Raw genomic sequence first — 25760 nt, 5'->3', positions numbered from 1 at the left:
GGATGAAAAATTGTGCCGACCGCAAGCGTCGTCCCACGAACTACAAAGAAGGCGACATGATTTTGGTAAATTTCAATCCGAGGCAGTTTAAGGCACTGAGAGGCGTCCATCACAACTTAGTACGAAAATATGAAGGTCCGTTCAAAATTGTTGCCAAGGTGGGAAAGATTTCAAACAAGTTGGAGTTGCCTCCACACTTAAAGATCCACCCGGTCTTTTATGAAAGCGTTCTTAAGCCATATCATGAAGATAAGGATGATCCCAGCCGGAACAAATCGCAACGGGCCCCTTTCACTGTCACTACCTCGCAAGATCGAGAAATTGAAACCATCATAGATTACCAAGCCTAACGGAAACGAGGAAAACAAGCCAGTGTTATGTTTCTCGCTCATTGGAAGGGACAGACTCCTAAATAAGCCAGATGGGAGAAGTACGAAGACTTGTGGCAATTCAAGGACAAAGTCCAGGAGTTTTTGCAGCGATGCATCACGGTCATCGCATCATTAAGTGGGGGAGAATGTGACGTCCTGTCACATTTTCAACCAAATTCCCAGCATCCAGATGGGGCAGGCGGCCCAGGCGACCCAAGAGCCTTGGAGAGGCTTGTGGAAGACTCTAGAGCATTCTAGAGACTTGAGGCAGACTTTGAGGCAGACTAGAGAATTTTAGGAGCTTTTTTGGAAGAGCTAGAGACATGTTATAGGAATGAAGAACATGTTTTAAAGTGCATGTACTTAGGAACTTGTAAATCAGCATTTATTTACTCTTAGGCATTAGAGTAGTATAAATAGTAGAATCATTTCATTTGTAAGGCATCCAATAATCCAAAAAATAATATAAGTCCCCTCTTCCAAAATTCTGTCTTTGTCTTTCTTCTAATTCTCTTAGCGTTCCGAGTAAAAGGCTTACTTGAGTTTACGAGATCGTTAAAGAATCGTGAGTAAACCGTCAAGTGCCGCACGGAGTCTTGTCAGAATCTATAGGTCCGTGACATAAAGCTGATATTACTTTGAGGATATCCAAGGTTGCACTATCCAATCACAGAATGCTTATTCTGTCCATAGTACTTGATAAATCTGACACCACACTATAATTCTGATATTACATTACAATAACTGAACAGCCAAAAAGAACCCAACTTTCTCAACCACAAGGAAATTCTAATTCATCTACAAAGAATTCAACTTTTTTACACACGCGACGTCTCGCATCAGTGTATAGGTCATTCACTTCGTATTCTAAGTTACAGAATTAGATTTATTACTTGTCATTGCAGGTAATGTAAAGTTTTGTAAAAAGAAACATTTTGTACAAAAACAACAACTCTTCGAAGAGGAGGAACTATCCAATCACAGAATGCTTATTCTGCCCATAGTACTTGATAAATTTGACACCACACTATAATTCCTCTATTAGTTTTGGTTGATAGATATTAATTAACATTGGTTTTCCCCAGAAATTACAATGTTGTGTAAAACGTCATTGTCATTTTGTCTTGTAACTGCTTTCTTCATTTTGTCATCTGTCACCCTTTGCCTGGCAGGATCTGACTTTGATTTTCCTTCCTTACAAGCTACAGGTATTCTATGATTGCAGTTTCCTTGTTTGTTTTTATTTTTCTGTTTTTGCTGATAAATGGGTTTGTTTTCATTTTAAGGTGAAAATGATGTGGTGGTTTGATGGGGGACAAAAAGGGTACTTACTGAAGAAGAACCTCCATTGAACTCATCACTTATCTTGGCTGCTAAGAGAACATATAGAAAAGATCCTCTTAACAATTTCAAAAGATACACTGGAGGATGGAATATCAGTAACCGACATTACTGGGCTGTAAGTATTCAAACCTTTTATTTGTAAATCTCTCTTTTAAGGAACACATCTTTCAAACTTGATAATGGAGTAGTAACATCTCTTATGCTGCCAAGACAGCATTAACTGCTTTATATTTTGGAATTCAGACATAAAATCACCACCTACTCTGCCCTTGGAATGTAAACTTAAGTTTAAACTTTTCTGTAAATATAGTATTAATTTAGTTATATCAAATCTTTATTTACACATCATGGAAGGCTAGTTTGAAAAGTTAAACACCTCTTTTCTTGGGTTGTATAGATAAGAGAAAAGGGAAAAAGAATATAAAGATTCTTCACTTCTGTATTCAAATATGATTTTAGAACAATAAGACTCAATCTTACCTCGATTACTTCAAGGATTTTTATATTATCTTAAGTATTGTGTAGCTAGACATTACAATTATTCATTACGTGCATTAAAGTTTTTCATATATTGTCAGATCAAAAAAAAACTCATTGCATCCACCAAAAGAGAAAACTCTCCAATAATGTCAGGATTTTTGCGATAAACTTTTATGCCCCAAGGCACAAGCCGTATTTGATATCTTACGGTTATACTATCGCATAATAATTTATATGTACCCCACTAACATTATACCTTGATTTATGGACTATCAGTCCAAAATGTCACTTTTCTAAGTAAAACAAAATATACTTGAATTGTACATTTTACTTGGCCAACTATTTATATGTCCACACTATATGACAAATTTGAATTCAAGATCCTCGTCACAATTTATATCATTGAGCGCTACCTCATATCAAAGATACCGTCTACGGTTATTTGATATCGATTTCAACAAGACATAACTTATTGAGATCTCTTCATTTTTCTTCATTTTTCAGATACCTGAACCTTTTTCAAGATTTTATGAAGTGTTATGCCAATGTGCTCTTTTATAACACTTGCCTCATTATCACAACCATATTGATCATTTGCTCCTTCTTTTTTCAAGGAATTTTATATTTGGAATCGATTGGTCTATTACGCTTCTGGCGTATCATAGACTCTGTCCTTCAAGGACTTCATATTGGAGCATTTGCAGCTGAATTATATCACAGGGTCAGTGCATTCAACTGGCAACTGATTTGCAACATTATGCAACTGAATTATCCCTTGAACTTTAAGTTCAAACATTTATTTAACGAGGATCTAGATAATTAAAAATTAATCTCACACATAATTTTCAGTTGTCAATCATCTCTCCCCCTAATGTTAGAAAAATCTAACATTCATTCCAACCTTATTTGGAAGTTCATCTTTGTGCGTGGTGGAGCAATTAAAATCTTAGCCACACATTCAACATTTTAGATGAAAATTATATGGTTCCTGACCCTGAACCACTTTTAATGGGGAAACCTTGTTGGTTTGATGCATACATGTATTGCTACATGTTAAATAAAATTATCTCATACCAAATCTTATTTGAAAGTTTTGTTCTCATAACCATGATTTAGCTATAATTGGAGGCATACGATTTCTGCTAAATCAACCAGCATTATTAATATAATTTCATAGTTTGAAACTGTGCTCTTAATTTTAACAATTTAAGCAAACAACCTTACAAAAACCAATTTGTAAGTTGACAACAAAATACATGTGACCATCGCATAGATGTATCGATCATATAGTTGCAAATGATCCACATGACAGGTGCACGGGCCCATATTCACCTTTTTATATGTTCCAAAAATTTTAGGGAATTACAATCCCAACCTTAACTGGTACAATGATCATTTTATGAACAGAACAAGCAACACATGAGAATTCTTGAAGAATCTTTTATTTCTTCATCATGTAATCCACATGAATTCTCAATTACGTTTGCATCATATTTTAACCAGAATGGTCCACCGGTCATGCCAACTAATCTTTATTTCAGTACACTTATAATTTACTTTCTCATGTGATTTCATCAGCATGTTCATGTTTGCCTGCAACAAATAAGAGGAAAAGTGGGGTAATCTTTTACATAAATATTTATAACCCTCTTCGGTTGTAGTGATTTATAGTCTCAATATTTAATCTCAATTCATCCGAAACTTAAAAAATTTCTTTTGAGACTTACTACAATCCCAATATTATTCCTCTGATAATAGCTCAACTCGTTAGAGCTTGCAATTAATTTTGTGTACTATCACATATTGCATGACACCATCCCTATGGTGAACATCTCCTTCAAGGAGGAAATTATATTATTATTGTCATGGTCAAAAATCATTACGAGCAAGACATCTTTCTTGCTTTACTTTTGTTGTACCATAGGTACACAACAAATGACAAATTTGTATTACCACACAATAATGACCACAACCATTATAGGAAAGACCTATTTCTTTCTTTTTTCCCTTTAGGTAGTTCATAATAAACATACCATGGTGACGTATAAACGTACAATACGATTAGCCATTTCTGTCAAATAAAATTTATTTCCTCTCAAACCTCTCGTAGAGGTGAGTTTTGACATATATCATTTTTTTTCAAACCTTCCATAGAGGTGAGTTGTGACATATATCCAATCCATAATGATTTTACCACATCTAGACCTATTCTCTTATAGAATGGTCGAGCATGCACGATACTCATCACAAGTCACATTCTCTTCAAGGAATGGACTAATCATTTATATGTACTTCATAAATTTGTATTATAAGCACATTGTCATGACTTTAAAATTCATCATATTTCCATGATACACCTCAACATCACTTTGAAAGATCAAGTGTACCATCACTTTATCTTGTTGTCTTTTGATGGAGGATTTATAATTTTTTCAAATTATTAGGTCGACAACATTCAAAACTCTAATGACCTCTCATACCATTTTGATAATAATAATTGTCTTCACATTTTGAAGGACAATTTGAAGAACTCATAGTGTTCTTCCTTTTATTATTACCACAATGATGACTATTATAATTTTGTCCCTCCACGCCCTTATTCGTATCATTAATTATTTGTCATCTTTCAGACTAATCATTCACTGCTAACACATTCATATGATTGAATGGAGCAAGTCAACAGACGAATTTCAGAGTTATCACATTTTGCTACCACATTCCTTTCAACGAATGGAGCAAATTCAATATGATGAATTTCTAGACATTTCATCAAAAATATATTATTTTTACCTTAATCATCATTTTATCACCATTATGGTGCATTGAGACTCAAACTCAATGTCTTATCCATATATTATTATCACGGTGCATCAAAATTGATGTCTTACCCTTTTGGTGCGATAGAATTTGAATCTATCGTCTTATCCTCAAATAATTTTCATTATGTGCATCTGGACTTAACCTGATGTCTTACCCTTTTTGGTGCGATGAGACTTGAACCCATCGTCTTATCCTTAACCAACGGTATAATAGACCGAAGTACAATATGACTAACCCTTTGAGTCTTTCAAAACAATCAGAATAATATTCAACCAATAGTAGTATATGTCTTCGGATCCTCATAATTGTTTGTCACCGAATACTATTTTATTCTAAATCATAAAAATATTTTAGAAAATACATACCTGATTTTATGCTAATAATAGCTTGACTCTCATAACGACACCAATCAAAACATGATTTAAAGAAAAATGAAAACTCACTCTCAATTGGCTAGAGACTCGTGCTGATAACGTGTTGTTAAATCAAACTCATAAGAATATAATTATAAAGAGAAGAAGACAAGAGAAGTATATAGATAGAAGAAGAAGTTTCTTCTTATTCAAGTGTATGTAAGTCTCATTTGTATATCATACAATAGTGAATGAACAACCCTATTTATAGGTTGAGAAATCACTCCAAAAGTCACCATATTAAGTACCATAATAAATAAATACATTCGTATCCAAAAAGGTTCATGAAACCTAGTGAATATGGATAGCTATTCATGCACTTACTTTATGGATTATCCTCTCATTTAATGAATTTATAACAAAAATCATTATATAATATTCTCAAATATCAAACCTTTTGAATTCATCTCATTATTTCAAATTACGAGATGAACTCACATATCGAAATACCGATTCTATCTCATTAACAAAACAAAATTACATGTCCAAACACCTATTAGTATAACCATTGAATATTGAATAGTCAACTAAAAAAAAAGGACCAAAAGGCGGAATTGATTGCGTGCTTCATATTGATAGTTTAACTTCTTCAATTTTTTTAAAAAAGTCAATAGTCATATGTTTCTTGCCTTAATTAAATTCTTATATTACTTCCTTTTGTTGAGGCATCACATATCCATTAAAAAAAGGTTTAGGACATAAGTTATACATCAGTTTTGCCATATAGTTATTTTAAAATTAATCTGGAAAATATAAATAATTTAAAGTAAAATTATAAATATGAGCAATTAACTCTTGAAATATCACCTAGAAAATGTAAATGAGAGACAAAAATGAAAAAGAAATTCAAAAATTCTATAGAACTTTGAACAATTTACTTCTTTTAAATTATGAAGAGAAAACTCAACAAGTAACTTATTTGAAATGGGGGAATATTAATGAGAAAACATGGTTTGCTACTTGGAGACCTATTGATAATAGAGAAAAAAAATTCAAATATGCCATTAAACTTTGAGAAAAAGACTTGTGTATGATATCCATTAAAAAAATAGGCTTATCTATGTCATTTTTTCATTTGAGAAAATGTCATCTATGTCATTATTTGTAAAATGAAATTAGTTTCAATTTGCAAAATTATTTTTTACACGCGGTCAAATATGATTATGTTAATTATATCATTTTTTTTAAATGAAAAAGATTCAAAATGTCATCAAACTTTGAAAAAAAGGCTCATCTATGTTATAAGTTGAAAATTTAGCTCAAATATGTCATTTTAATTAACAAATAATGACATGAATGAGCCTTTTTTCAAACGACAATGATATAAATGAACCGAACTTTTAATGAATAACATAAATAAGCTTTTTTTACAAAATCTGATAATATATTTAAGCATTTTCCCTTGATAAAAGATCACATGCAGGAAAAAGGATAACACAGAGAGAAAAGAGAGAGGAACCATCTTGTTGAAATTTGAGTGACATGTCTTGATATGTTATATTTAGGGCCTAAAATTGTAACCCTAAAAGAAGATACATCTAAACAGGAAGGACTAGATCTTACTCTCTATTACAATTGAGAATTAAATAAGAAGTAACTAGAAAACTAGTTACTATTTGCAAAAAAAAAAATTAAAAAAATAACAAAACATGGTGGCAATAAAGGTGAAAATAGACCTAAGGTGGATCATGATCTATTAATCTTGATCTTCTTTTTTTGAGTAAAATTAAGGAATTCACTAATTAAGTTAACTTTTGATTATGTTCCTCTCTGCATAGTTTCCGAAACCAGAAATTTTTAATTAGAAAAATAACTTTACGTCTAGTGCCCGATGTTAAGCTACAAAAGTTGATCCTCGATAAATAAAATGTGTCAAACAAATAAAAAATGATATATTTTTTTAATGGAGGTAAGGAAAGGAGAAATTGAAGAGGTATTACAAATGAATTGAACCTTCATTAATAAGGTGAAGGTTCAGATATAGCAAATCAACTGAGTTATTAAGATTTCTAAAACATAAAGAAAAAAGAGAAGACATTTTATTAATCATACTTTATTCAAGCCATATATCTAAAGGTGATTTTTCAGTTTAACTAATGAGATTTGACTTGGGAATAAATCACCTTTACTACCTCATGAGCTCAAACAATATCTGGAGATTTAGAAATCAACATAAGAAATTTCCTGTAACGACCTGTTTAGTCGTTTTGAGCAGCAGATTTTATTTCTGGAAAACTGGCTGAGGCGACGGACCCCACGACGGACCGTCATGAGCACGACGGACCGTCGCAGGGTCTTGTTTCAAAACACTTAGAAATTCTGAAATTTGGGTACTGAAATCGACTCTCTGAACTTCGTAACGGAATGGCAGGACGGACCGTCGTGGGCACGACGGACCGTCACAGACTCTTCAGGGAAATTGAGTCTCTGAACTCTGTGACGGGAAAGCAGGACGGACCGTCGCAGGCACGACGGGCCGTCACAGACTGCGTAATCCCAGTCTGGGTCGAATTTCCTTAAGTGATTTAAGGGACGTTTTTGGACTATTCCTGCTTTAATTATAAAGTTAGAGGGTTAATGTTAAAAAGTCTAATTACTTGGGGGTTAAAAGAGGTAGCCTTAAGTTAATTAGTGGGTTATTATTGCCATCTTTCATTCTTAATTATATTCTAATTAGGGTAAAAGAAAGAGGGTTTGAATAAGAAAAATAGAAAGAACAAGAGAGAGAGAGAGAGAGGATCGATCGAACGAGGAAGAGAGAAAACAAAGCTTTGGGAAATTGCTTGCTTGATCATTAATCTTCGGTGGATGTAGGTTATGATTTTTATGCTACTCGTAGTAAACTCTTAATAGCGAATGATATGTATTGGTAGTATTGTAAACCATGCTATATGCTTAATTGTATGCTTGCATGAATGTGATTATATGATTGTGATAAAATAAGCATGATGAAGCTATTGAATCCCAAATCTTGATAAGAACCTAATCTCTTGTTAATGATGATGCCTTGGTATAAAAGAAGGCTTGATGAACTAAAGTAATGAGATTGATGATGCCTTGGTAAGAGAGAAGGCTTGATGAATTGATAGAATGAGATTAGGGGATCGGGTGTCACGAACCGACACGTAGATTTAGGAGATCGGGTGTCACGAACCGACACGTAGATTTAGGGGATCGGGTGTCACGAACCAACACGTAGATTTAGGGGATCAGGTGTCACGAACCGACATGTAGATTTAGGGGATCGGGTGTCACGAACCGACACGTAGATTTAGGGGATCGGAGTGTCACGTTCCGACACATAGTAGTAGGGGATCGGAGTGTCACGTACCGACACAAGAGGAATAAAGATAATGAATCTTAAAAGGTGTTAATATACTCAATCTAATGAACCTAATTCCCAAATGAGTATGGTATTGAGGCGTGAGTCCTCATGTATGAACTTGACGGTACTTATTGATGATTATAGTACTTGTTGTTGCTACATGTTGAGTATTGTAGTTGATTTATGATATCACTTGACAAATATATTGCTTTCTATTTTGAGTTGGCCGATGATACTTACTCAGTACTCGTGTTTGTACTGACCCCCTACTTTTATGTTTTCTTCCTTGTTATTTGTGGAGTGCAGCAAACGGACCGTCGTCTTCAACTCAACCGCAATTCTAGCCAGTCTTCATCACACCGGATCTTCAGGGTGAGCTAATGCTTCTAGCTTGGACTGGATCTTTTTCCTCATGTCTTGATGCCTTGAAGTTCCGGCATGGACTAGCTTTTACTTGTTTTAGCTTCTTAGAATACTCTTAGTTTAGTAAATTGATCATAGATGTTCTTGTGGTGATGACTTCCAGATTTTGGGAATAATGATAAGTTTTGAGTTATAGAAGTTGATTATTGATTTTATTAATGAGTTAAGTCTTCTGCATTACTTTCTGTTGATATTATATTGAAATGTTAGAGTTTAGATTGGTTGGTTCGCTCACATAGGAGGGTAAGTGTGGGTGCCAGTCGCGGCTCGATTTTGGGTCGTGACATTTCCTCTTAACATCCTTGGTTAATTATCAGTATAGCCACTTGCTCTACAACACTTTCAAGGTTCATCTCCTTTTTCCTTATTTACACAAACATAATTCAAGTTTTCCAGTAATTCCATTCCTTCTTAGGCCAAACTTTCATCACTTGAATTTTGATGTAACAATATTCACATTGATAGAGACTACCATTAAACAAAATTTCATTCTTGAAAAAAAATATTCCCTATAAATACCACTTGGTATATTCACCTTTTATTTTCAAATCAAGCTAGTGATCAAACTTTAAGTATTACAAAACTCCGTAATTACTAATAAAATGAATTCATTCAAGTTCTTATTTGTTATCTTACTATCAATTTCCATAACCATGGCTCTCTTTCCTTCATTATCTAGTCAAGAATTACACCTTGAAGCCCTAGATGCATCTTATTCGCGAGGAAAGACCTCTTTTCTTGCCCCAGAACAACGATATGTTGCAACCTGTGATAAATACCCTAGGGTTTGTGCTGCAAAGGGCAGTCGAGGGCCAGATTGTTGCAAAAAACAATGTGTGAACGTCCTCAATGATAGATCCAATTGTGGGAAATGTGGTAACAAGTGCAAGTACTCTGAGAGATGCTGCCAAGGGTGGTGTGTGGACATATATGTTAACAAGAAGCATTGTGGCAAGTGCAACAATGAATGCGAGGTAGTTCATGCTCTTATGGAATGTGCAACTATGCTTAATTAATTAAGTGATTACACTTTAGGTGTATAGAAGTTAAATTCCAATCAATTATATACACTTAAGTAAAATGTGTTGGTTTCATGTAAGGGATTTCATTATTTGTCGTATGGGAATTAATTTATGTTTAGAATAATAATTTCATCTTTAGATCTTCTATTTAGAAGTTTACGTATAGCTATTTGTTTTTGTGTCCAAGTATATAATTAAGCAGACTAAAAAACTTTCTTTTTAGATGGTTCTAAATTGTAATACCAAAAAATTTCTAAACTAAGATCTAAATATTTTTTCATATGCATATAGACCGGATACTTTCCTAATGATGCATTGGTGCTAAGATCCAATTTTTAAGTGTGGTAAGTGTATTAGATGTGAATTAAGATCTAGAAATTCTCTAGCACAAAGTTGAGTAGGAAGCTTCCTTACCGATTGAGTTTCACTACAAGATTTTACTTGAGTCAACTTCAAACGATCATATATCTCTTAGAATATGCAGAGTTATGTGTCTCATTAGCTATCAAGTTAAAGGGTTACGAGTTTTCTTTCCAACACCACCAAATTTGCATCAATTTGAGTCCAGAGTAAAGAGTTACAATCGTTTTATAACTACAAATACTCCAATCTGAGAATTTTGTTCCCAATTTCCACGAATTGAAAACTACCTTCCGTGAAGCCATTTACGAGCAGTGGTTCTAGCTCATGCAATTGAACTTAAAGTTCTCGCATGAATTCCAAGAAACAACCAATCCATGAGTTGTGTATCATTCTACAGACCCATGTATATCATATATATTAGTTATATATCAATGTTTTAAGATTTCACAAGAACAATATTTTGAGTTTTTTTCCTCACTTTTCACTCTTTGGTCTATCCCAACAGCTCCCAAGAGCTCTCTTAAACCCTACTAAGTCATGGTAAGTGTTTTCCATGATCTTAAAACATAAATCCAAAAATTTCAATAAGATTCAAACATCAAATCATCTTAAAACATAAATCCAAAAATTTCAATAAGATTCAAACATCAAATCCTCTTTCTATCTTTAGTGAATATAAAAAATTCAATTCTAGGATTTGAGAATTCCTTGAATTGAATTTTATAGAAAAAATGTCACGAATTATTCCTTGAGAATCAAGATAAGCACACACTCACAATTTTTAGTGATTTTGACTTCTAGTTATGTAGCCTAAGCAAGAATCTACCGTAAAAAAAACATGGGATTTTCACGAAATGAACCCAAGAATTTCAAGAAAAGACTCTTCATGTTAAAGTTCTTCTTCTAGATTTTTGTGGAGAATTTAAGTTAAGTAAGACTATCATAGTGAGGAACTAAATTCTTCTCCACGCCCTGTATCTACAATTTCAGTTAGTAAGATCAAAGCTAACTTTTTTACCCAAAGCTTGTGATTTTCAAATTGCTCTATTTTCCTATTGAATTGATTCTTGATTTTAGTATTGAAATTATAGTACTTCATATAGTTTATGATCTTCGATTTATGGTTCATGCTGATTTTACCACATGGATCCTTTCTAGCTAAAAGTTATTTGAAAATCTTGTCATGGTAATTTGTATGTATTGTTTTCATGAGTAAAGTAAGTTTCAAAATTTTAAAGAAGTCTTTCAAGAAAAAGTTCAAGTAAGTATATTTTGATTGAAGTGCATTATTTTAGAAACTTTCAAGAACATATTTTTCTTCAAGTGATTATTTTAGAAAAATTCAATATATTTTAACATCATGATGCATATTTTCCGAAAGAAAGAATAGGCATATTCTTAAATAAAACATGATCAACTTTATAAAAAATCATAGTCAAGTTTTATTAAAGTTTAGTTCTAAAAAAGTATTAATAAACATAAACTTAAAATATCAATTTTTCAGTTTTTTTCTCTCTTAAAATGAAATGTCTTTCTTAAATTTGATATCATACAATTATTGAATAATATTACGTTATTTTGATAGTAGTATTTAACACCGAGTTGGGTAAGAGTTCATCTAATTCATTGTTAGGGCTTAGAGATTAGATCTATTAGTTTTGTTCGTTCTTTATCTTGACAAGGTATAGGATGACTCTGTCTACAGGAAAAAGACGTTGTACCATCATGATGCTCAAAGTGATGACTGTCGATTAGAGAGATTTTCCAAGGAAAGTGAAGTCAATATTATATTAAGTATTCCCTGTTATTGCATACATTCAGTTTTAATGTCTTGTTGTTAACGTACACATGCATGTTTTACTATTAGGTTGACCTTATTTTAATCTATCTTTACAGTTCTTTATTTAGCTAAGTATGTTCAGTTTCAACCAATTGTTTTATTCGACTTTTTTACATGACGTACATTTTATGTACAGATGTTATTCGATGTTGAATCGTTTTATGACGTGGATTCAATTACTTTGTTAATGTGACAAATGGGTCCTTGTCCATGATCTTGCATATTCGAGTATACTACTTCTACATGAAACAACCCTTACAATCGCATTATTGGCTATAGATTGGTTTATGGAGCAAGCCTTACATAATATTTCTCGAGAAGAACATTATTACTAAAAAATTAGAGAAAAATGATGACAAAAAGCGACGGATTGTGTCGCCTGTTTGGTCAAAATCCACGGAAAAATGATGCAGTCAAGTTTGTTGCTTTTTGGCTTGACGCTTTTTAAAGAGCGTCGGACAACATCAGAAGACTACTTCGCTTTCTGTTTTTTTAATAAAAAATATTTTCTTAAATAATGTGACGCTGTCTGTCGATTTTTTTTTTAGTTTTCCCCCCCTAAAAGCAACATAGTTAACAAGCAACCTTCACGTTATTAGCACGACGCTCTAACCAAGTGAGGTTATGGGCCTCAATATTGATTTTTAGCTAATATTAAGGCAAAATTATGCGGATAAATAAACATATACTAGTTAATTAGTTAATATAGCTATAGTTTGAATCAATTACAACTCACAACTTAATTAACCTGTAATTAGGTCGCTTATACATATACAAATGCAAATTATACATACATACATACATACATACATACATACATACATATATACATATATATATATATATATATATACTCTTCATTCTCTACCCTCTCTCCTCGTTCTCCCAATATCTGTTGCCTCTCTCCTCCCTCTCTCACTCTAGCTCGCCAGATATACAAATGCATATGTATTCTCACTCATCTCTCTCCTCCCTATCCCAATCTCGCTCGCCTCTCTCCATCCTCTCTCACTAGCCTCTTTTCTCCCTCTAACGTGTAACTACAAATCGTGATTAGCAAACTATAGCTATAAAACATAATTAACTTATTTTTGAGTGACCATACGCAAAAATTCTCCCACCATTAATCGGATGTTTTTTCCAAATAATGTATACGAAAATATTTTTATAAAAAAGTAGTACTTCTAAACCACAAAGTAAAGGACTAGTGTACAAAAGAAAGTGAAAGTGCATTGTCAGATAAAAAAATTTGTAAGATTTGAGTTAGTATCAACAATCGACAACTCTTAACTCCATAGATCTATAAAATCAATATAAAAATCTTCGTCAAATGTGAGTGCTGCAAAAGAAGAAGAATGCTCTGTTTCTGGACTAAACTAACAGAGGAGTAGAAAAGAAAGAAGAAGAAGAAGATAGATTACATATTGTAGAAAGAAAATTAAGAAGAAACCGTGTAAACAAGAAACACTCAACAATTCACACGTTGTAACTATTAGGACTACCGTGGAATATTTTTGTTTATCACATCCTATATATACCAAACGACTGCTTAAGAATTTTCAAAGGCACTACCATGTCTTTGAGTAAGCAAGCTAGAAGGTTCAAAATCGAATCGAAATTGATAATTCGAATAAAAAAAGTTATTGGTTTATCAGTTTTAAGTTATTGTTAGTGGTTTTAATAATGTTTATAATTTTTTTGTTATCGGGTTATTGATTCTTAACGGCTTAAAATTCTTCTTAACGGGTTAATCGATAATTAATCCCATAGTAAATTTAAATAATGAAAAAATGACGGAAATCCCACCTTTAAGTTCTCTTATTACCATTATCCCCTATTAGTTTTACAAATTCCAAAAATCTCTTATTTTCACGCATCAGATTAATGTATTAGCGCATCAAAATAATGTATCTCCCGCATCAGATTAGTGTATCTCACACATCAGATTAATGTATCATGTATAAAATGTAATGTATCTTACTTAACGATTAATGTATCAGATTAGTGTATCATGTATAAAATGTAATGTATCTTACTTAACGATTAATGTATGTCGCGCATCACAGTAATGTATCAACACTTATATTTTTGTATCAGTTTGAGAGATTTATGTAATTATAAACTTATAAGGGACAAATGGTAATTTTGCCTTAAAAGTATGTGATTTGTGTCCTTTGTTTTTTTATTATGTTTATACCATTTTGTATATAAAGTTCTTGACTTAGAGTTTGATTTCCTACTTTTATTTTTGGTTGAACAAAATGTAACTTGTGAACTCATGTGCGTAGTTTATTTGGTTTGTCACCTTGTTTCTAAGTGATTTTCAATGATTTTTTGTGTCAAATCTTATAGATTAAAACGTAACTAAACCGAACCGATAAACCAATAACATAAAAGTCAGTATCTTAATGATTCTATAACGGTTTAGCATCCTTACAAACCGATAACCAATAAATCAAATCGATAAACTTTAAAACCGAATCGGGCGATACACGACCCTAAAACCATTAACATTATAGATTAATTTAAATCAAGTCTAATTCTATATATGTACCTTTTGTACTAATTATGATTAATGAATGTATCTATTATCACTTCAATTTATTGCTTAAACATGATAAATTAATGTGATTTTATGCAAACACTCCATGCACAACATGTCTTTTCTTTTTCTCTTTAGTTATTTTTAGATAATATTATTAGTATTTGAATAAGTGTGTTGCATGTGTGTTTCAGGAGAATTTTCATAAATTTGTTAGAATAATTAAAATTTTATGAAAATATACATGTAACGAATAATAAAATGCAATAATTACTAACATATCTTTGAATATGGAAAATCGTATCAACTAAGGATCATATCTTAATGTTTAAAATCAAGTTCTTTTAAGCAACCAACGGTAAGTTTTGAATTTTGGTTAGTAATTAACAAACTTTCAATAAAGTTACAAATAACTAATCAATCAGACATTTATAAAAAGTTAAATTTAAAAAGTTTAATAGATTAAAATACAAAATAAAATAAAATAATACAATGTACTCATCTTTCTTAAAAATTTAATCATACAATATATATAGATGTAAGCAAAAATACATAAATAGTACATAATTTTCCAACTTCTCGTTGACTGCTTCTATCACAACCAATAAAAATTCAAGATCCTTCTTTGTTGAGTCTAACTAAAGTATGAATCAATAAAAAAAATATAAATGTATCACCACTTTAACTATAGAATGAAAAGGATACCTAAGGATCTGCGAAAAAAACAAGATAATTTATATTAATGAAGCAATGAAATAAGGGGGTTTAGGATACTAAGATTTAGGATTGTAGTTATTTCTAAGTGTTAATGCAATCAAGAAATAAGGGTTTCAATTATTGAAATTTAGAGCTTGTTTATATTCCAACATGTAAAGTTAATAAAAAATTTGTTATTCATTTAATGCATTAAGACGAATGTATGTTACTTCATGAAAACGTTGATGACTTTCTAATTCACCATCCTTTACTATGATGTGAACGTTATGAAAATGAAAAAGCGTGAATTATGGAATTAATCTTTTGAATAAAGGAATTAGAAATAAGAAATACATTAAAGTAGATTATTAAAATGCTCTCTCTCTCTCTCTCTCTCTCTCTCTCTCTCTCTATATATATATATATATATATATATATATATATATATATTAAGTAAATTGAAGGAGAAAAATAAAAATAAATACACTTTTGAATTAAAAAAATGTAAATAATAAATTTTTGTAAAAGAATAAGAATGTCAACAATTTCTAATGAATATTTTCATCTTTTAATTTTCGACTTAACACCTTTTCACTTCAATAATAATAATAATAATAATAATAATAATAACAACAACAACAACAACAACAACAACAATAACTATTTAATATTTAATTGATTAACTATTTTATATATTTTTACTAAGTATATTTCAATTTTTAACTTTTTTGTTTCCGCTTTTAGTAATATATGATAGATGTTAATAAAGAAAAAATAAACTTAGTGAATATAATTTAGTGAATATTCTAATATTACCTCTCAAATGGATATTCTAATATTTTCTTTCATCTTGTCTTAACTATTCTCCAACAACTTGCCAGAAACAAATCTTTAGAGAAAAGACTTATCACTGTGATTGATTTTCACATCCTTTCGGATAGATGACTAAAAGTGATAGAAATTAAAGTTTTTAGCGTTATATAAGCAAATTCGAACCATTTTTTTTAATATTTGTTTCTTGATTTAAAATCTAACAAAGATATTTTTGATACGAAAATAAGTAAAATGTTCGATGATCTCACAAGCAAAGAAAACACGAGATACGAAAAGTAGAAAAACAAATTATTTCAAGAAACAGTCAATTGCAAATACTTATCCGCCACACTAACTAATCATGTGTCAAATACTTAACCTTGAATAAGGAGTCAATATTAGCTCCTCGGACACTAACAAGACTACTTAATTGTAGAGCTGTCCATATGGGTTGACCCACCCCATCTGGGCTAATCCATATAGACTTTGAAAATTTACGGGTCAAGTTGGGTTAGCCCATATTTGGTGTGGGTGAGAAAATAATTGGCTCAACCCACAAGTACGTGGGATGGCCGGATCGGCCCTCTTTTCTTTGAAATATTTCCTTTATAATTTTTTTAAATTAAATTATAGTTTAAAAATATTATCATAAATATCGATAAGACAATATTACATGGTGTTAGTGTTAGTGATTGTTAACTAAATCCACAAATAACATTATCTTTATAATATTTATTATGTTTGATTTCAAATAAAAGTATAAATAACTAAATAGAAATATTAACCTAATTGTTTTTCAATAATCATAATAAAACACAAAAATTATGACAATATTCCATAGGTTACGACCTATTTATTGATTCCCTAGAAATTTTAGGTAGCTTTTGTTTTATGTAGTACATATGTTATTATAAACATAATTTCCATTTAAATTGTAATATTCCGAACTTTAAACAGATTTTGAGTTTAAACTCTTGTTATTTTTTTATTCTCTATTTGATTTTTAATTTTAACTAGTATTTATTTGGTCCATGAGATGACCCTATTTATATTTTTCAAGCCCCACAAATTCACAAACTTATTCAGGCTGGGCTAAAAAACTTTTTATCTTAAATGAACTCCGAAAATCATAGTTCACCCTTAATAAATAACGAGTTAGGTCAGACCGATCCAATGGACCTAGCCCATATTGACGGCTTTACTTAATTGACTATCTCTAATCCAATTAAAAGCATTAAGAACACATGGATATAGCTATAGAAGTAATTCTTCATTTTTAGCTCAAATGGCCAAAATATTCTTATTTTGAGAAACACTTTTATTAAAATCAGTTTTTAGAAAAATAATAATTTATGTTTAGCTAATTATTTGAAAAGTATTTTTAAGCACTTTGAGAAGAGATTGTGTCCAAATTCCTCATGTGCTTAGCCCCTGGAAATAAAGAAAATGGTGTGAGGTTATTATATGATTGAATAGAGGGTACATATAGAGTTCAACGAAAATTTTGTTAAATATGAGATTGATAGTTAATAATGACCCCATATTAAAAGAGGTTGACAAGAAGGTAGTTTTGGTGATACATATATCCAGAGTTTGAATTTAATTTCTCTTCTTCTTTCTTCTTTTGATTTTTCAATTTTTTCATTCAAGTAGTAAATCCTGTTCTAAGTTTTATATAAAATTTTTGTTATCAATAAAAAATTGAAAGCTGTTAGCCCGTTGAGGTTTTATTCATAACTTATGTCCTCTTACAAAGTACAAAGTTTCATAATTACAAATATTAATACAAAGTTACAATATAGTATGAAAAAAAATTAGTTTGACCCATTAAACATGACTAACCCCTTAAGAGTCAAGGGTTGGGCTAACTAGTATTTTCTCTTAAAACTTCAACCCCTAAATCAGACCTAAAGGTAAATCAATCTGACTTAGAATCGGAACGGTTAAGACTGACCTTTATGAGGCAAGATATGTGCTAGCTAGTATTTTTTGAAGGCCTTACGTAATTAAGCATATTTCTATATTTTATATGTAATATTTTCTTGTTAATTTACATTACATAACTTTATTGACAAATCAACAAGTTTCCACCTAAAAAATTGTTAATGGATTCGATGACCATTTATCACATACTCATATTATGAGTTGCATCTCAATAAAATATTGTTGAATCATTAACAAGCTTTACATGTAAAGAGAGAATCAATGAATTACCTCTTCCTTTTATTTTCTTTTCCTTTTAAGTATAAATCAAAATTAACACACACAATTACTAATTTTTCTTGATTTCAAATTCACTAAATCTAATTACTTCATATATGGTAAAATCATAGATGTGTACAAGCCCCTTACTTGGAGATACATTAAGTGAGAAAGTTTGACTTTACATATGGGATTGTTTGGGGGAAAACTTTAAATGGAGGACTAGAATAGATAAAGAGGAAAATACATATGGTATTGTTTGGCAATCAAAATGAAATGACAATATTGTCCATTACATACATATATACAATACCTCATTAACTCTAGGTTTTATCAATTTGAAAATCTGTCTTGGATCCATCGCCTCTCATCTTAAGGGTAAAACTGGTAAAAATGTTCCTCATACCTCATTGAACATATCTATATTGTCTCTTGAAATATAACGGACAATTAGAAAATTGGAGGCCCAAATTTGTCCTTATGTTCTTCTAAACTAAATTTTATTTGACTAAAAAATTGTCTTTATTACTTCAATTGTTGTCTTGCCAACTAAGTACACTTCAAGGGAACAATACATTTGTAATAAAATCCTACTACTAGTTTTATATGTCTTCTTCAGAAAATTGATACACTCTAGAGAGGAGAAAAGTGGAAGAAAAAATATGAGTAGCTCTGCTTCATCACCTTTTGAAACAAATGAGAAGGTACATACATATATATATGTGTGTAGTATTAGTAATTTTCAATTATTATTTCTTTGGTTTAATTCATTCAAAATTGATTGTTTATTTCTGTGTGAGATCTAATTCTTACCATTTTGTTTATGCATTTGTATCTCAAAAAGGAAATAGAAAATTATTTTTTCCTTTGATTGTTGATAAAATTTCATGAGGCTGCCTATATGTTTGATAACCTCTTAATTAATTTTGTATAAAAGAGGGCGAATTTTCAAGAAATTTAATTTAGATCTACTATATGAAGTTGTGCTATGATTTTATTCTTATAAAACTAATAGATGATAATATATTGGAAAATTTTCCATACTAATTTTATGAGAGAATTACATTTTACTGTTATTTAAGATTTATTTCAATAACAAAATTTCTAATCAGTCAAGAATTTCTACTAATTAGAGCGTATAATTGAGTGATGTAATAGTTAAATATTTCAATAAGCCTATTATAAATATACTTGGTAGGAGATCCATTGTGGTCAAGGGTACTCCTCTATCTTAAGTGTATTTTGAGCTTGAAAGAACTTACTTCGAATGAAGAAACTTAAATTATTAGTTCCTTATATTTTGATTGACCAATTTATTAGACCTATTTTTAAATTACCCCTATTCCTATTAGGGAGGTGAGGCAATAAAAGATTTGATGAACTGTCCAAATTTCTGATATCAAATAAAAGCTTACTCAAGTCTCATAGTCATTAATTAATTTAGTACTTCCATATGAATGACTAAATAAAAAGAATCAAGCTCACACGTCATAAAAAATTTGTTTGAGTCTTATAATCATTAATTTATTCAGCCAATGTCACCTCTTTCAAGTTTTGTGAGGTGAGTGACCCTAGCTCTACACAACTTTCCTTCCTTCTATAATTGGTGTGCATCATTAAGGTTGTGATCATACAGATGAAATTTCATAATTCCTAACCAATATCTCATATGAACCTTGTAAATGGAGAAAGATTGTTAAGGAAATTTTCCCCTCTATGGAATCTATGTGTCCAAATCTAAATTAGTGTGTTTTGAATGTACCTAATGTCACTCTAAAAAACGGTCTGTCACAAAAGCTATAGGTGATGTGGTTTCTCTCTGTGATGGAAAGATAACAGATAGGGTTTAAACAAATTCCATGAGTAATAGGATCACTCGATGTGCAAGATAAGATGAAATATCTCATGCTTAAGTTTGAGATTATTTTGAAAGTAGTTTATTCCAAATTCTATATTGGATAAATTAGTTTAAGAATTATAATCAAAATTATATTCTCGAGATAATTTAGTCTGCATATCAAAGGATCTTATTAAGTCGCACAAACAACATACTATCGAGAAAGTGGACCAAAAATAGATATATGATTTGGTTCATGTTTTTTGTTCTTTAATAATCATTGAGATGGATAATGTCATCAACTCAGAATTTTATGAAAGTGTTTCTCTTTTCTGTTACACTAGAAGTTTATCATCAATCAATAGTATCTTACGAAAATCTTAATATACATTTTTTTATTATAGATAAAATGTAGGTAGATGTTCTTAGAACTTCAACTAGAAAGAAGTGAAGTCTTTGTTTCTCCTAAAACTTAAACTCTAAACTAGCTAAGTCCCATCAATTGATTGGATTTGGTTCATTCCTAAACAAACAAATTTTTAAGTCCTTAAAGTTCATTAATCTTCATTAAACAATTGTTAGATGAGACGCTTGATAGATACTTAGCTTGATAAATATGTTATTTTATTCATAGTTCTTTTGATATGTGTATGTTTGATGATAATATCGTTTCAAGTAAAATTTACTATTCAAAATAATGAGAAAGACTGTTCAAGAGATAATTTGCTTAATAAATATTTTTTATGTTCTTCATAATTATTTTTGATATATGTATATTTGATGATGATATCGTTCAAGTAAATTACTGTTCAAATAATGAGAAAGACTGTTTCAAAAGATAATTAGCTTGATAGGTAATTTTTATTTTCTTGTACTATGTATTTTTTATGATAATATTACTTTACTATATTTTAAAAAGTGAGAAAAACCTTTTGCAATTCAAGCAGATCACTTGGAAATATCATAATCTGTTATTGTAATGGATTTTGCAGGGGGAATTGAAACCTGGAAGGAGTATGCCAACATGGCTAGGACCACTTTTGAAGAAGACTTTCTTTGGGGAATGTTTGGTGCATTATGGACTTCAAAAGAATGAAAGGAGCAAGTACTGTATTACATGTGATTCTGATTTATGCAGGTATTGCATCTCTACAAACAAACACAATGATCATGACCAGCTAAAGATTTATCGACATGTTTACAAAGACGTTGTTCCTCTCGAGCAGATGAAGAAGTATATTGACTGCAAACTAATTCAGGTAAATTTAAATTGATATAGACAGTTACAACTAGAAATAAAAGAAGATTACATATATTGGTTATGAATTGATGCTCCGGACATTAATTTATTTAATTATTTGAATGATAATTAAATATAAGTTAATGAGATGTTAATCAGTTGTTATTATTTTGGATGTTGTTTTAAAATTTTTGTTTATTAATATAAAAGTTGAGATTTTTAATTCAAAGTTGAAAATATTTATGATAAAAGCAAATAGTTTTTTATACATACATACATGCATAAAATTTGTACTTTTTATTATAATCATCTTTTTTAAGTGATAATAAATTCGTAAAACGATAACTAATTTTTTGGGAGCCTTTTGTCTAAAAGCAAGTGTTTTACTAGCTCTTTTCTTGAGCCATCTCTATTTGGATCCACTAATTAAGTCATATTGTGTTTGGAATTGAGCTTGAACAAAATGACTAAAGTTTAATCTTTTTCTCTTAGAACTTAAGATCCATATGGTTGATTTTCTTGAGTTTGCTTGAAGTTCATGTACTTATAGATGAAGTTCAACTATTTTTTGTTGAACTGAAGTCATATATAAATTCAGACATTTTTATTTCACACATGTATATATAGTCTTACAACAAAGATTTATTGTTTTCTTTTTTACATAATTAACATCTATATGTTAGTGATGAGATATATATAATTTTCTATGTGCAGACATACAAATGCAACAAGAAATGGATAATTGCCTTGAATCCTCTGCCACATTCTGGGTCTGGCTCTTTAATTGCTGGAGATCCTACTTGTCTCACTTGCAAAAGGAGATTGCATGACCCTGAACGGTTTCAATTCTGTAGCATTGCTTGCCAGGTACTTTTCTCTCCCTCTGTTTCAAATTTAGTGGTTGTTTGGCGATGATTTTTATTTTATTATTTAGTATTTTTTTGAAATTGAATTCGGGAAACTATGCTTGATTAAAAACAGTCTCTTTACTTTTACGAGGTAGTGTGTAAGGTTGAGTACATTCTACTCTCTCTAGGCCTTAGTTGTTAAATTTCACTAGATATGTTATTGTTGTTTTTGTATAATCCTAAATAGAATGTGAAAATTGAAAAAGCGTACTCCCTCTCTCATAATTTATGTGATATTATTTGAATTGACATGAATTTTAAGAAAGAAAGAAAGACTTAAAATGTTTGGTCCAAAATCTCTCATTAAAGCTAAAGTGAGTATTTTAAAGCCAAATTATAAGTAAAGATATAACTGTACTAAATGTTATGAATCAATCTCAGTCCAACATGGAACGTAACATCACATAATAAGGTATTAGGTAAACAAGAAGTAATAAGATCAAAATACCTTCACAAAGGTTGAATTGAGATCCATACCCAAATAGCAACTAGTAAAAAGGAAGAGAAGTTGGAAAGATAGATTAGAATTATTGTTGTATGAAAGTCTAGTTCTACCCAAATCTCTAGAGTGTGTTTGGTATGAATGAAAATAATTTTTGGAAAATATTTTTCAACTTTCTCATTTTTGGTTGAGACAAAAGTATTGGAAAATGTTTTCTAAATCAACTCATTTTCTTCAAAATTAAGGAAAATGACTTCCCTTTAAAAATTAAGGAAAACATTTTCCAAAACTTTTCTCCAACTTCAAATTACATATTTTTTGGCAAAAAAAAATCAATTTTAAAAATATTTTCAATTTCAAAATAAATATTTTTCACCCAATCCCTGACCCCCTATTCCACTCACCAACCATTGATCAGCACCCCACCCCCACCCCACCCCCACCCCTCCCAAAAAAATTTGAGGTCGTTTTTTAAAATATTTTTATTTTAAAACTCCTCCCTCCCTCCCTCCCCCCGCCAGCCCCCTACCAGCACCCCCTCCAAAAAAAATTATTTTTAAAAAATATTTTCAACTTTAAAATTTTATTTTTTCACCTAACCCTGTCCGCCCCCGGCAGCGCACCACCCCACCCACACCCCCCCAAAAAAATTGTTTCTAAAAATTATTTTCAATTTCATAAATTATTTTATACTCTAGTAAAATAAAAGATTTTTCTCAAAAAATATTTTCATTCATAAATCAAACACTAAAAATTATTTTTTAGAAAATATTTTCTACTCACCAACCAAACATGAGAAAATGAATCCAAAATCTACTTGTTTTCCAGGAAAACATTTTCCATGGAAAACATTTTCCTTCATACCAAACACTCCCCTAGTCTTACTTTTGATATTTCTATATGTTTGTTTGGGTTCTTTTATTACGGTTTTAGTTGTAACATCAACTTTTGAAATTGTAATTGAACTTTAGTTTTATTAATATAGTTGAGAAGTGGTTATTTTTATATTGTATTTGAGTTCTTTATACAAAATATAGGGGAAACCCCCTGTTTTTGAGACACATAAAAAAGTAATGAAACACTTAAATTGAGGTAGATAAAATATTATATACATTTACACTGCCAATCCACAAATATTTTTGTGAATAATATATATTATGATGGAATTTGTAGGTGGAAGCAAAATGGGGAAAGATTGCTGAGACGAAGCGGAAGCGCAAGAGGAAGGGAATTCCTTGCAGAGCTCCTCTAAAATAAACATGCTTTGCTTTAATTTGATCATTTTAAAATACTTTGCTTGGATAATTTTAAACTGTGTGATTTTATGTTGCAACTAAAAAAATGTATGTAGTTTCAACTATTTTAGTTTTAATTTAGACTTTTAAACCTAGTTCTTGCATGCATTGTCATTGTGGTTAAAAGTATGTGTGGACGCATGATGTCTCTTTTAAAGAGCCTCTTATTTTTAATTATAAGGTAGTTTTCTTAATCGAGCTCAAAAAAAAATTTGTCTCCATCGAAGTTTTCAGTCTAATATCTTCATAGTGTTAGACTAGTTCGTCTTCACGCTCTACATCTCAATTTAGTCAGTAGCAAGTGCACAAATATGATATCTAACTTTTAGAAAAAACTTATTTATAGTATCCATTAAAATTTTGACTCAACTATGTCAATGTCATTTGAGAAAAGACCCATCGATTCCATTATTTTTTTACTCTGATTCTTGCAAAACTATTTTTTAACCTCAAAAGTACCCCAAACTATTCAGTTCTAAAGAAATAAAGGCGTGATACGGAAGCTTACAATTGCAAATCGTGTTTGTGATAAATTAGATGACAAAAATTTATACTAAAAACATAATATTATTATATGGTTTGATCAATTGACCTACACATGAAAACTAATATAAACTCTATTCGGAGAATAATCTCCTCATTAACAAAAAATTTTAATGACTACATAGTAGATTCTATTATTTTGGTCTGGTACGGCAAGAGAGGTCTTTAATTTATAGAGTTCCAAACTTTTTTTTCTAAGGAAAGTATTTTCTTTTTTAAAAATTAAAAGAAACTATGGTAGGCTTTCCTTCAAAATAAAAATAAAACTCAAATACGGTAAATAGGAGTACATTTTATCGACTATTTGGTTTGCACAAGTAGACACTTGAACTTGTATGAGTTTGAATAAAAGATACATTCATCCTTCATAGAACCCTACATCGAAATTGTGTCCTATGTGGCGTACAATGTGTATTATGTCATGTAGGACACATGAGTCTATCTACTTGTTCAATTTTATACATGTTTAAGTGTTAACTTGTGCACAATTAAAGTTGCAGGACATAGTTCTCCACTAAAGCCATGTTAAGGGTCATATTTATGAATTGTGTTTTATTTAATGAAATCCATCAAGAGTAAAAGTTTTTTCATTTCAAGGATTAGATAACAATTATTATTTTATAGATATTTAGTTTCTCTAAGATTATGAACATTGAATAGATCTTAAATAACTATTCCGATCCTTGTAATAGAAATTTTTCATCGACATTAATTTTATATCAACCAACTTCAAAAAGGTACTAACAAAATGTGAAATGTAATCAGGGATTATATGTAAATCTTGTTCTACACACAAGCAAATAACATTAGTACATTACAACACATAGTGCAACCAGAGAAA

At 30.6% G+C, this 25760-nt stretch overlaps 1 protein-coding gene and 1 long non-coding RNA gene across 2 annotated transcripts; both read left to right on the top strand.

Moving 5' to 3' along the window:
* Positions 1-1155: 1155 nt before the first annotated feature.
* On the top strand, positions 1156-9278 carry LOC138342296 (uncharacterized). The gene is made up of 3 exons (XR_011215148.1): positions 1156-1579; positions 1658-1830; positions 9060-9278. It is a non-coding gene; the product is annotated as an uncharacterized lncRNA (long non-coding RNA).
* A 12211-nt stretch (positions 9279-21489) lies between these two features.
* Positions 21490-24496, top strand: LOC104645568 (protein RGF1 INDUCIBLE TRANSCRIPTION FACTOR 1-like). Its single transcript, XM_069294635.1, has 3 exons — positions 21490-21750; positions 22446-22598; positions 24255-24496. Exons 1-3 carry the CDS (start codon positions 21508-21510, stop codon positions 24336-24338), a joined length of 480 nt encoding a protein of 159 aa, XP_069150736.1. The 5' UTR covers positions 21490-21507; the 3' UTR covers positions 24339-24496.
* Positions 24497-25760: the final 1264 nt, after the last annotated feature.

This window comes from Solanum lycopersicum, chromosome 2 (genome assembly GCF_036512215.1).
Source record: "Solanum lycopersicum chromosome 2, SLM_r2.1".
NCBI classification, from domain to species: domain Eukaryota; kingdom Viridiplantae; phylum Streptophyta; class Magnoliopsida; order Solanales; family Solanaceae; genus Solanum; species Solanum lycopersicum.
Note: the sequence above shows the minus strand (reverse complement) of the source record. Positions and strands in the feature narration are given on the sequence as shown.

Coding starts and splice junctions, on each gene's coding strand:
- LOC104645568 (XM_069294635.1), top strand. CDS start 21,508: ATGCCAACATGGCTAGGACCACTTTTGAAGAAGACTTTCTTTGGGGAA. Junction 21,751..22,445: donor TTGACTGCAAACTAATTCAG/GTAAATTTAAAT, acceptor TTCTATGTGCAG/ACATACAAATGCAACAAGAA. Junction 22,599..24,254: donor TCTGTAGCATTGCTTGCCAG/GTACTTTTCTCT, acceptor TGGAATTTGTAG/GTGGAAGCAAAATGGGGAAA.